At 45.8% G+C, this 12,804-nt stretch overlaps 1 protein-coding gene across 4 annotated transcripts in view; it reads left to right on the top strand.

The window, feature by feature from the left end:
- The window catches only part of DPP9 (dipeptidyl peptidase 9), a 55,693-nt gene that overhangs the window by 22,257 nt on the left and 20,632 nt on the right, over nucleotides 1-12,804 (top strand). For all 4 annotated transcript variants that reach the window (XM_081320954.1, XM_081320955.1, XM_081320956.1 and 1 more), the window contains exons 7-12: nucleotides 2,755-2,868; nucleotides 7,272-7,400; nucleotides 8,887-8,948; nucleotides 10,004-10,104; nucleotides 11,201-11,378; nucleotides 12,488-12,653. In XM_081320954.1, coding sequence (XP_081177080.1) covers nucleotides 2,755-2,868; nucleotides 7,272-7,400; nucleotides 8,887-8,948; nucleotides 10,004-10,104; nucleotides 11,201-11,378; nucleotides 12,488-12,653 — 750 coding nt within the window. The remainder of the gene's footprint in view (nucleotides 1-2,754; nucleotides 2,869-7,271; nucleotides 7,401-8,886; nucleotides 8,949-10,003; nucleotides 10,105-11,200; nucleotides 11,379-12,487; nucleotides 12,654-12,804) is intronic.

Raw genomic sequence — 12,804 nt, 5'->3', positions numbered from 1 at the left:
CACACATAACTCTGGGTGGCTAAGAACAGTTTATAGGAAACAATATAAAGTACCCCCATAAAATGATAAGAGTGCCAGTTTGGTCTAGGGCAGGGGTAGGCAACCTCGGCTCTTTTGATGACTCGTGGACTTCAACTCCCAGAATTCCTGAGCCAGCCATGCTGAGGGAAAAGGGAGAGGTTTCCAAGTTGAGCCATGCTGGCTCAGGAATTCTGGGAGTTGAAGTCCACGAGTCATAAAAGAGCCAAGATTGCCTACCCCTGGGCTAGGGGTTAAAGCACCCAGCTGGAAATAGGAGCCGGTGAGTTAGTCCTGCCTTAGGCAGGGTGACTAATCACCAGAACAGAACAGAGCTGGAAGGGAACTTGGAGGTCTTCTAGTCTAGCCCCTTGCTCAAGCAGGACAACAACCTGTACCAACTCAGATAGGTGATTGTCCAGTCTCCTCTTAAAAACCTGCAGTGATGGTCAGATAAAGGTCTCAGAGGGAGAACCAAAATTGTCCTTTATTGGAGGAGTGGATGCAAACAGGGTACTTAATTCATACTGCCTCCAGGAAAGTCACACTCCTTTAGAAAGTGTGCATTCTCCTTCAGCAATCAATGAATCTTTTTATCAATCTTGTTATCAATGAATTATTCTATCATCTATCTTCCAATTCCTCTACCTACCTAACTACCTATCCATCCATCCATCCATCTATATAAAAGGTAAAGGTTCCCCCGCACACGCGTGCTCGTCGTTTCCAACTCTAGGGGCCGGTGCTCATCTCCGTTTCAAAGCCGAAGAGCCAGCACTTGTCCGAGGACGTCTCCGTGGTCATGTGGCCGGCATGACTAGACGCCAAAGGCGCACGGAACGCTGTGACCTTCCCACCGTAGTGGTCCCTATTTTTCCACTTGCGTTTTTACGTGCTTTCGAACTGCTAGGTTGGCAGAAGCTGGGACGAGTAACAGGCGCTCACTCTGCTACGCGGCACTCGGGATTCGACCCGCCAAACTGCCAACCATCTGATCGACACGCTCAGCGTCCTAACCCACTGAGCCACCGCGTCCCTATATATCCATCTATATATCTATCCATCCATTCTCTATCTATCCATCTATCCTCTGATTTTAATACTACCTTTATTACTTTATAAATAACACAAAGTGACAAACTTATCTAATACTCTTTCCACCTTCTATTTTCCGCACAACAACATTCTTGTGAGGTGGGATGGGCTGAGAGTGAGTGTCTGGCCGAAAGTTATCCAGCTGGCTTTCGTGCCTAAGGCAGGACTAGAACTCACCCTCTCCTGGAAACTGATCAAAGAGAGAATCAACCTGGAATTAAGCAGAAACTTCCTGACAGTGAGGACAATTAACCAGTGGAACAGCTTGCCACCAGAAACTGTGGGTGCTCCAACACTGGAAGTTTTTAAGAAGAGACTGGACATTCACCTGTCTGAGATGGTGTAGGACGTTCTCCTGCTTGAGCAAGGGGCTGGACTAGAAGACCTCCAAGGTCCCTTCCAGCTTCTACTCTACTCTATTATTTTGAATTTATTTCTTATTCTGTTCTATTTATTCCTATTCCTATTCTATTCCTATTCTATTCTATTCTATTCTATTCTATTCTATTCTATTCTATTCTATTCTATTCTATTCTATTCTATTCTATTCTATTCTATTCTATTCCTATTCTATTCCTATTCTATTCTATTTCTATTCTATTCCTTATTCTATTCTATTCTATTCTATTCTATTCTATTCTATTCTATTCTATTCTATTCTATTCTATTCTATTCTATTCTATTCTATTCCTATTCTATTCCTATTCTATTCTATTTCTATTCTATTCCTTATTCTATTCTATTCTATTCCTATTCTATTCTATTCCTATTCTATTCTATTCTATTCCTTATTCTATTCTATTCTATTCTATTCTATTCTATTCTATTCTATTCTATTCTATTCTATTCTATTCCTTATTCTATTCTATTTCTATCCTATCCTATCCTATCCTATCCTATCCTATCCTATCCTATCCTATCCTATCCTATCCTATCCTATCCTATCCTATCCTATTCCTTATTCTATTCCTTATTCTATTCCAGGGGTGTCAAACTCAATTTCATTGAGGGCCGCATCAGCATTGCGGTTGCCCTCAAGGGGCCGGGTGGGTATGGCCAGGGTGGGCGTGGCCTACTGGGTGGGCGTGGCTAGAGTGCGTATGGCCTACTGGGTGGGCATGGCCAGCTCTACATCGTTCGCCTCAAGGCTGCCTATGGGGGCCTGGGCAGGAGTGGGGCAGATCTGAAGGTCTCTGGGCCAGGGCCAAGGCAGTGGGGGCCATTCCCTCACTGTTTCCAGGATGGCTTCACGGGCCACATGAAACCACTTCACGGGCCGGATCCGGCCCCGGGGCCTTGTGTTTGACATGTCTGTTCTATTCCTATTCCTATTCTATTCTATTCTATTCTATTCTATTCTATTCTATTCTATTCTATTCTATTCTATTCTATTCTATTCCTATTCTATTCCTATTCTATTCCTATTCTATTCTATCCTATTCCTATTCCTATTTCTATTCTATTCTATTCTATTCTATTCTATTCTATTCTATTCTATTCTATTCTATTCTATTTCTATTTCTATTTCTATTCTATTCTATTCTATTCTATTCTATTCTATTCTATTCTATTCTTATTAGGTAGATTAACTGAGGGTTTTTAAGACACTTGATATAAAGAGCGTCACAATTTCCCCCCCAGGTTTATCCAGTGTGCTAGATGACCCCAAGTCAGCCGGTGTGGCCACTTTTGTCATCCAAGAAGAATTTGATCGGTTTACAGGGTACTGGTGGTGTCCAACCTCTTGCCAAGAAGGTACGTATTCCAGGCTGCCCTCTCCAAATGGCTGTCTTCTCAAATTAATGTCTGGATCTGCTGGAAAAGAGGGTCCACCGTGTCTTTGGGATGGGAGGAACACCTCTGAGGGCAGCGTGTTCCATAAAAATGGGAGCCATGACGTCTACGGAGATTCTCAAGTCATCCAGGTCACGGTTGTCCCAAAGGTGCTTTTTCAGGGGGCAACTGGACTTTCTCGTCCTTTGAAGACGTTTCGCTAAAACAGAATTTTCTGTTTCTAAAAAAGAATTTCTGAAAAGAAGGCAAATGACCGGCCATCTGCAAGGAGTATAAATCCTTCCCTTCCTCACCATCCAGTCAGAGCTGGAGAAGCGAGAAACGTCTTCAAAGGAAAAACAAGGAAGTCCAGTTGCCTCCTGGGGAAAAAAAGCACCTTTGGGAGCCATAATCCAGACCACATGGTCTGTTTTTTCCCCCCACATCAAGACAAAAAAGGATTATAAGCAGATCCTCTCTGGGTGAGGAAGGACAATTTGGTGTGTGTCCCGTTTCCACAACACGAAAAGATTTTGCTAGATTTGTAGAGGACAGGATGGTAGAGGACAGGAAGGGCCTGGAGGAATGTTGTCCATGGGGTCACGATGGGTCGGACAAGACTTTGCAACTAACAACATTACCTAAAAGAGACTTGGCTTGAAGCCCAGACTTCAGGTAAAACTCTTTCGACCTTGATAGATACCACCTGTGAGAAACTCAACTGTAAAGAGAATTTCTGGGCACCACAATTTGCCTGCTTGAACTATGAATGTAAACATTTACTGACTTTCAGAGCTATATGCGGGGAATTGCTTTTCTATTTCTTTTATCTGAGAAACATTGGATATTGCATGAGATGAAATACCTTGGACTATAAAATCTTACTTGACAAACGACTTCTACAATGAAGACCACCTATAATACAAATTATTTTTAATGTCTGATTTTAAAGTTCTCAGCTTAACACACTATTTAAGAGAATATGGATGAAGACCAGGAAGAGATCCTTTCCATGTTGAAAGCAATACATGAAACCATTCTTTCAGCTTGTGACAAAATAAGATACAACATAAAAGAACAAGACACCAGCTTAGATACACAAACCCAAACTTTGACTACAACCAAAGAACTAACAACGCAGAAGATAACAGAAGAAGTGGAACAATCAAATACTAAGACAGAGGATTCAGTTGACCAACAAATACAGTTAATGGAAAATCCAGAAAAGGGAGTGACCACACTGAAAATGGAAAAGACTTTATAAATCAGAAGACATTTGAGGAGGAAAGAAGAACAGATTGAATGGAAGATAAACATAGCAGGAAAATCATGGGGAATTGGGAAAAATAGGGAGATGATCTAATGAAGATAAATGAGCTACTCCTTCCCCAAAAATGGCAACTAAATGGTCTCTTATTTCAAATAATATATATATAATAATAGAGAGAGATTATTTGATGATTTAAGAGCACTGACATGGAAGGCTAGTTGGCAAAGGAAGAAAGCCAGAATAAGGCTGAAGAAAATTGGGGTTTTGATTTATTAGAGGGGATTTCATATTACTAATTAGAGGGTTAAAGGGAGAAGTAGAGACAAGGGGAATTCTGGTCATTTAATTTAAAATATTTGGAAATTAGTTGAAAATAAGGATTCTGTTTGTTTAATACTTAAAAATTAGACCCCAAAGAAAAAAATATATGAATACGTTTGATTTATTGATTAACCAAGCCCAGGGCTTTTCAACCAGTGGTACGGGTACCACCTGTGGTACATTGGCACCTGGCAGGTGGTACGCGACCATCCTAGAAAAGTGGCAGCGGGGGAGGGGAAGGAGGTGAACCGGTGGCAGCACCGTACAAGCCTGAGCGAGAGACGGCTGGAGCTGCAGGGCTGTCAGGGCTCAGTGGAAGTGCCAGGATCAGCGCCAGGATCCAGCTGGAGCTCGGCGCTGATCCCAGCACGTCTGCTGATCCCAGAAGAAGCGCCGATCAGCTGGAATGTTGCAGCATCTCCAGGGTCTTGTGATTTACATTCAGATGCTTGGCAACTGATTCACATTTATGACGGTCACAGTGTCCCAGGGTCATGTGAAGTGACCAAAACCTGCTGCAACCACACAGCAGACGGGGGGGGGGGGAAATAAAAACCAAACAAACCCCCCACCCCACCCCTGCTGCCAATCCTCAACAGAAATGCTCACAACAATGAAAACCTCGGACAGGAGGAAGAGCGCCGCCGGGCGGGCAGGCGGGTGTGTTGCTCGGCTGTGGCTTGGGCACTTTTTTCAGTGCCATGGTAACTTCGAACAGTCACTAAGCGAACTGTTGTAAGTCGAGGACTACCTGGATTTCATCACTTTCTTCCTTTTTTTTTTTTTTTTTTTGGTCATCAAGTTTTTGACACCTTGCTAGGTGACTGGTGGTACTCGGATGTTGCCATATCCTAAAAGTGGTACAATGGGTGAAAAGGTTGAAAAGCCCTGCGCTAGGATCAGGTGGGTGTGGCCCTTGCTCATCACCTGAGCTCTTGTCTCACCTGTTCCTCCTGTCCCAATCCTAAAGGGCCCTGGCCTGCCTCGGCCTGCTCTTCCCCACATTCCTCTGAAGCCACATTGTGGGCTGTCCCCTGACACCACTGGATGACCTCGCCAGGGCTCGTTGCCTTGGAAGAGTGAGGAAAATTCTCAGGGATGACTCACACCCTGGACGGTATCTCTTTACTCGTAGGAGATATAGGAGTATAGCCAGCCGTACCAACAGGCTGAAAAACAGCTTTTATCCGTGGGCTGTTAGGCTTTTGAATGGGATATAATCTCTGTGAACTTATGCAGAATTGACTTGGGAGGCCGGTGTGTGGTGTAGCTGGTTCACATGGTGTGGTAGGATGGAGGGTTTGTTGTCACTGTGTGTTGGGGGGAGGGAGCACGGGGAGAGGCTCAGCTAATCTCAATGTACACATGTTGTACTTTGACAATAAAGGTTTATTATTTATTATTATTTATTATCCATACCTAAAAGTGGTACAGTGGGTGAAAAGGTTGAAAAGCCCTGACCTAGGCAATCGGCTAGATCAGGACACTGATTAAGCATGTCAATGTTCACTGCAACACTGACAGGGCAAGAGCTGAGGAGAAGAGTCGCCTGTATCATTTCTGCAGGCAGAACGGCTATCCAGTGAACTTCCACTGACGATACAGCAGACCGTATCAGCCCCGTGGGACTCAACATACAGGCACGCCTATGGCATGGACAGCACTGCCGTATATCAGTGGCGCGTCGGAGGCAACGGCGCAGATATTAGCTCCATATAACATCAGCATTGCCCACAAACCAAACCCGACGTGCCAGAATAATGCACCCCAAGGTGCCGCTTCCCAACGATCGTCGGTGATACATAGCATGAAATGCAAGGATTGTCACTGCAACTACATCGGGGAGACGACTAAACGGCTCAGAACCGGGATTCATGAACCCGAGCTGGCCATCGGACGGCGAGAACAGCAATCACAGGCGTGGGTGCATCTGGCCAGCAATAACCACACGTTTGATCTTGCAGGGGTGGAGGCCATCGCCCAGGATACCACCAAGGGCGGCCGACTGCTGAAGGAAGCTTGGCTATCAGACGGACCCTCAATTAATCGCCACGTAGATTTACTGCCTGCCCCTATCAGGCACTAAGGAAGTGGGAGGAACAACGTAAGAACTCACAACGGGTGCAACGAGCGCCTCCAACGCCGGGTCTGAACCGCTGTGGCCCATGCGACGACAAAGAACTACAACCGTTGAAGGGGAGAAATCCCCAATGCGTCCTGTGCAAGAAACAAAAGACCAAGGGCTGGGCACATATACGGAGGCGGGTGTGTATGTGCGTGTGACCATAGGACAAGAGGTGTTAGGGGACCAGCCTACGGAAACGTGCATTCAGACACGGACAAGACAGGCAAGAGTGACAACGAGAGAGGCGGTGATTCCCGAATCCAGGAACACAACGGACGGGTGCGAGACAGCTAGAAGTAATACGGCCAACCGGGGCGGGTAGACCGGTAACTCGCTCAACGAGCAGAGCGCAAAAACAGCCGGTCTTCTAAGCAAGCTTCCCAAGCTCCGGCATTTGACGCTTTGACGACGTCGGCAGTTAGCCGAGACGAAAGCTTAAGTTTATTAAACGGTTGGTTTTCATTTATCCCGGTGTTCGACTACTTCTTTCGTAACGTAATGTGTATATCACACAGAATATATGGGCATTGAGTGTCTCGTGTGTCTTATTTCGAAAGCAGGCATCAGAATTTCCTTTTAACGTGTCCCCATTCTGAAGACAGGGAAAAAAACCACAAATGACAATAAGGTTTCTCTTCTCTCGTCTAATAACGCCTGCTTTCCATTTAGGACCCGAAGGCTGGAAGACCTTGCGAATTCTGTACGAGGAAGTAGACGAGTCTGAGGTGGAGGTGATTCACGTCCCTTCCCCAGCCCTTGAAGAACGGAAAACGGACACATACCGGTATCCCAGAACAGGTCAGTGGGAGATGGTGGAAGGAGGAAAGCGTGACAGGTATTCCCAACAGAGCTGGCAGGGACCTCCTCCATATGTCCATAGGCAGTCTGAGGGTATTAATTTGGGGTTTTAATTGGATTCTAATTGGGATTTTTTATTTATTCAAGGTTAATGTAATCATTTTAATTGATTTTAATTTTTGTAATTGTTGTATTGTTTTTAAAAAACCTTGTGAACTGCCCTGAGTCCTACGGGAAAAGGGCGGTATATAAGTTTAATAAATAATAATAATAATAATAATAATAATAATAATAATAATAATAATAATAATAATAATAATAATAATAATATGGAACATAGAGTAAAAGGCTTAGAAGGGACCTTGGAGGTCATCTAGTCCAACCCTCTGCTCAGGCAGGAGAACCTACACCATTTCAGACAAGCGACTGTCCAGTCTCTTCTTAAAAACCTCCAATGTTGGAGCACCCACAACTTCTGGAGGCAGGTGGTTCCACTGCTGAATTGTTCTAACCGTCAGGAAATTCCTCCTTAGTTCCAGGTTGTCTTCTCTCCTTGATTAGTTTCCGTCCGTTGCTTCTTCTCCTGCCTTCAGGGGCTTTGGAGAACAGGTCAACCCCTCCACTCTGTGACAGGCCCTCGAAAACCGGGGAGAGTGCTATCATGTCAGCCCTCATCCTTCTCTTAATTCGGCTGGATGCACCTCATTCATGCAACCGTTCTTCCTATGTTTTATGCTCCAGTCCCCTTTCTTGCTCTCTTCTCTGCAATCTTTCTAGAAGTCTCAGCGTCTTTGTTTTTTTGTTTTGCCTTTTGTGTCATCCTAAACAATCTGGAGGGACGTGGTGGCTCAGTGGGTTAGGATGCTGAGCCTGTCGATTAGAAGGTTGGCAGTTTGGCGGGTCGAATCCCGAGTGCCACGTAACAGTGAGCGCCTGTTACTCATCCCAGCTTCTGCCAACCTAGCAGTTCGAAAGCACGTAAAAATGCAAGTAGAAAAATAGGGACCGCTACAGTGGGAAGGTAACAGCGTTCCGTGCGCCTTTGGTGTCTAGTCATGCCGGCCACATGACCACGGAGACGTCCTCGGACAAGCGCTGGCTCTTCGGCTTTGAAACGGAGATGAGCACCGGCCCCTAGAGTCAGAAACGACTAGCATGCATGTGCGGGGGAACCTTTACCTTTACCTTTTAAACAATCTGGAGTAATCTAATCAGGGTTTTTCCATGGTGGCACCCTTAACTAACCACTGTGAGGAGAGAGGAGTGTACAGTTAAAACATTGCATAGGGCACCCGACAAAATTATCAATATATTGGATTATCTACTTAGCGCCCCCCTTCCCCCCCCCCTGGGGTCAGGCGCAAAGAAATTAACCTAAGTGAGTAGAACTGATTTTTTTTTCTCCCGGGAGGGGGAAAACATCTGGATGCAGATGTTAAGACCTCAGATCACTTGCATCTCTTTATTTATTTTACGACCATTTCAGGTAGCAAAAATCCCAAGATCTCACTAAAACTGGCGGAGTTTCAAACCGACAGCCAAGGAAAGGTGAGTCTAGTCTAATGTGTCTTTTGGAGCAAAAATTATTTATAAGCCCCGGTCTTATTTTGTGGGAAATATGGTTGTATATGCTGCCTTGTTTCCCCAGCTGTTTCAATGTGTTTTAGGGAGAAAATTAGGCCTGTAACTCTGCTTGTTTCATTTAAAAATGGAAAACAAACACAAACAAACAAAGCTCCAAAACAGCCTCGATTCTCATTTGGTTAATTTGTTAGGGGAAATCTTCATTTTCCTTTTAAAAAAAATTATATCATTAAATAAAACGAAGTCCAACTATCGGGATGATGGCAATTGTTTTTCTGTAGATGTTATTTTTACTCTTATTGGTTTTTCCTTTCTGGGCTGGAATTGATTTATTTTCACCCTGCCCTTTATGATTTTAATTGCCTCTGTTTTTAATTGTCTATTTCGTGCCACCCAAAGTAGTTACGGAGCCTGATGGCTTATAAAAAAGCGACTTGGCAAGATAACCAAATAAAAACGAAAGGGCCTTCATCAATGAATGAATGAAAAGGAAGTTATGGTTTTAATTTTTTTTTAAAAAAAAATTAAGTAATTTACTTTAATTGTCATTTAATTAAGTTTGATTTACACAAGCTACCCAACCCTGGTGCAAATGTGCATATTTGGTGGTACTTTTCCTGGCAGAGCCTTGGTGGAGCAGTGGGCTAAGGCCTCCTTAAGTAACACCAGCTGCCTGCAATTAGTGCAGGTTCGAGTCCCACCAGGCTCAAGGTTGACTCAGCCTTCCATCCTTCCGAGGTAGGTAAAATGAGGACCCAGATTGTTGGGGGCAATTAAGCTGACTTTGTAAAAATGCCGCTTGGGGTGTGTGTGAAAGCCCTAATAAGCAGGCATATACATAGAATGAAGGCTATTGCTAAGCACATTGGTTTGTGCTTCTTAGATTGTAAGCCGCCCTGAGTCTTCGGAGAAAGGGCGGGATATAAATGGGATTAAATAAATAAATAAATTTTGCCACATACATAACTTTCTCCGGTTACACTTTCAATCTCTTTTCCCCCCTCCCTGAATATTTGCAGATCATGCATGCCCGCGACATGGAGCTGGTGCACCCCTTTGCCATCATGTTCCCCAATGTGGAGTACATTGCCCGAGCGGGTTGGACCCGAGATGGCAAATAGTAAGTATCTTGTGTAGTTGAGGTGGAGACAGCTAAGCTACCTTATCCCAGGTTAGAGTGTTTGCGCATTTTGATCAATATCTTGAGTGAGGGGTCCTTGGTGCCCTCTGAGCTTGGTGGGTTTTCTGCAGATTTTTCATTATCCAAACTAGGGTAATAAGAGGACTAGCTCTGATGATGTTACTTAATTGGGTCATGAAACATCTGCAAGAAAAGCTCAGAGAGAACCAAGACCCCCCACAATTCTTTTCCTCCTCTTCCTTCTCCTCTTCCTCCTCTTCCTCCTCCTCCTCTTCCTCTTCCTCTTCCTCTTCCTCCTCTGCACACCCCATTCCCTGATGTTACGTAGTTAGATAATGAAAAATCTGCAAGGAATGCACCAAGGAACCCACATTTATCATCTCCTCCTCCTCCTCCTCCTCCTCCTCCTCCTCCTCCTCTTCTTCTTCTTCTTCTTCTTCTTCTTCTTCTTCTTCCCCTCCGCTCCTTCTTCCTCCTCCTCCTCCTCCTCCTCCTCCTCCTCCTCCTCCTCCTCCTCCTCCTCCTCTTCTTCTTCTTCTTCTTCTTCTTCTTCTTCTTCTTCTTCTTCTTCTTCTTCTTCTTCTTCTTCTTCTTCTTCGCCTTCTTGCCCTCCCCTCCTTCTTCCTCTTCCTCCTCCTCCTCTTCCTCCTCCTCCTCCTCCCCCTCTCTTCTGCACACCCCATTCCCTTCCAGCACTGATGATGTTTCCTAGTTGGATAATGAAAGATCTGCAAGGAAAGCACCAAGGAACTAGCTGGCTGAGGAACTCTGGGAGTTGAAGTCCACAAAGTCTTAAAAAGGTGCCACGTTTGGAGACTCCCCTAATTCACAGCATTACTCAGCCGTGTTCCTAAGGTTTAGCGTGCAGTTATAATAACGATGATAAAGTTGGAAGGGACCTTGGAGGTCATCTAGTCCAACCCCCACCCCACCCCCCGCTCGGGCAGGAAACCCTATACCATTTCAGACAAGTGGCTGTCCAGGATCTTTTTAAAGACTTCCAGTGGTGGAGCGTTCACCGCTTGCTCCCCCTGGCTTTCCTGCTCGCCAACCGCTCTTTTCCTTTCCCCCACAGCGCATGGGCCATGTTCCTCGACAGACCTCAGCAGCAGCTCCAGCTGGTCCTTTTCCCTCCTGCCCTCTTCATCCCGGTCCCGGAAAACGAGGAACAGCGCCTGGAATTTGCCAAAGACGTGCCCGAGAAAACCCATCCCTTCATCATCTACGAAGAAGTCACCAACGTCTGGATCAACGTAAGCCGGGCACAGATACGGGGCCTTTTCTCACTTATAACACCCCACCCCCACCCTCCCCAGATTTTCTGATGCTTCTCATTCTTGCTGTGTCTTGAGAAGACAAGTGAAGCTGGACTCACTTAACAATCGTGTGACTCGCTTAACAAGTGCAATAATAACGATAACAACAATAATAATAAAGTTGGAAGGGACCTTGGAGGCCGTCTAGTCCAACCCCTTGCTCAGGCAGGAAACCCTGCATACCATTTCAGACAAATGGCTGTCCAGTCTTCTCTGAAAAGCTTCCAGGGTTGGAGCATTCAGAGCTTCTGGAGGCAGGTTGTTCCACTGGTTAATTGTTCTGACTGTCAGGAAGTTTCTCCTTAGTTCCAGGTTGCTTCTCTCCTTGACTATTTTCCATCTGTTGCTTCTTGTCCTGCCTTCGGGCTCTTTGGGGAATAGCTTGACTCCCTCTTCTTTGGGGCAGACCCCCAAATATTGGAAGGAAGAGGAAAAGAAAGGAAAGGAATGTGAATAACAGTTGGAAGGGATCTTGGAGGTCTTCTAGTCCAACCTCCTGCCCAGGCAGGAAACCCTATACCATTTCAGACAAGCAGCTGTCCAGTTTCTTCTTAAAAAGTTCCAGTGATGGCGAACCCACAGCTTCTGGAGGCAAGCGGTTCCACTGGTTAATTGTTCTCACTTGTCAGGAAATTCCTCCTTAGTTCCAGGTTGCTTCTCTCCTTGATGAGTTTCCATCCGTCGCTTCTTGTCCTGCCTTCGGGCGCTTTGGAGAATAGCTTGACTCCCTCTTCTTTGGGGCAGCCCCTGAGCACTGCTATCCTGTCCCCCCTCGTCCTTCTCTTCATTAAACCAGACATTCCCAATTTATAAGTTTCAGCCTCCCGTCCCCTGATCACCTTTGTTGCTCTCCTCTGCACTCTTTCTAGAGTCTCAACCTCTTTTTTTTACACTGACTCACTTAACGACTGTGGCAAGAAAGGTGGTAACCTGGGGCAAAACTCACCCAACAACTGTTTCCCCCCGCACCCCCCCCCCCCCCGGATTGCTGCCTGATTGAGCGGACGGGTCCTTAGCCTCTTCTGCCGTTTTTGCCTCCCGGCTAGGTCCACGACATCTTCTACCCTTTTGCCCAGTCCGAGGAGACAGAGGAGGAGCTGACTTTCCTCCGAGCGAACGAGTGCACGACGGGCTTCTGCCACCTGTACAGAGTCACAGCCATCCTGCAGCGCAAGATGTACGACTGGACTCAGCCGTACGTGCCTAGCAAAGGTGAGAGCTGGGAGGGCCCGGGCCTGCCTTTGCCGATTCCCCAGGAGGTGAAAAGGAAAGCGGACTCAGCTCCCTCCTGGCGCTGATGAGGTTATACCTAGTTGGGGTGGTGAGACGTTGCAAGCTCGGAGAGCGACAGAGAGCCACCTTC

The sequence above is a fragment of the Vipera berus genome (assembly GCF_964194415.1).
Source record: "Vipera berus genome assembly, chromosome: 1".
Lineage (NCBI taxonomy): Eukaryota > Metazoa > Chordata > Lepidosauria > Squamata > Viperidae > Vipera > Vipera berus.
This window is presented reverse-complemented; position numbering and strand designations above follow the sequence as displayed.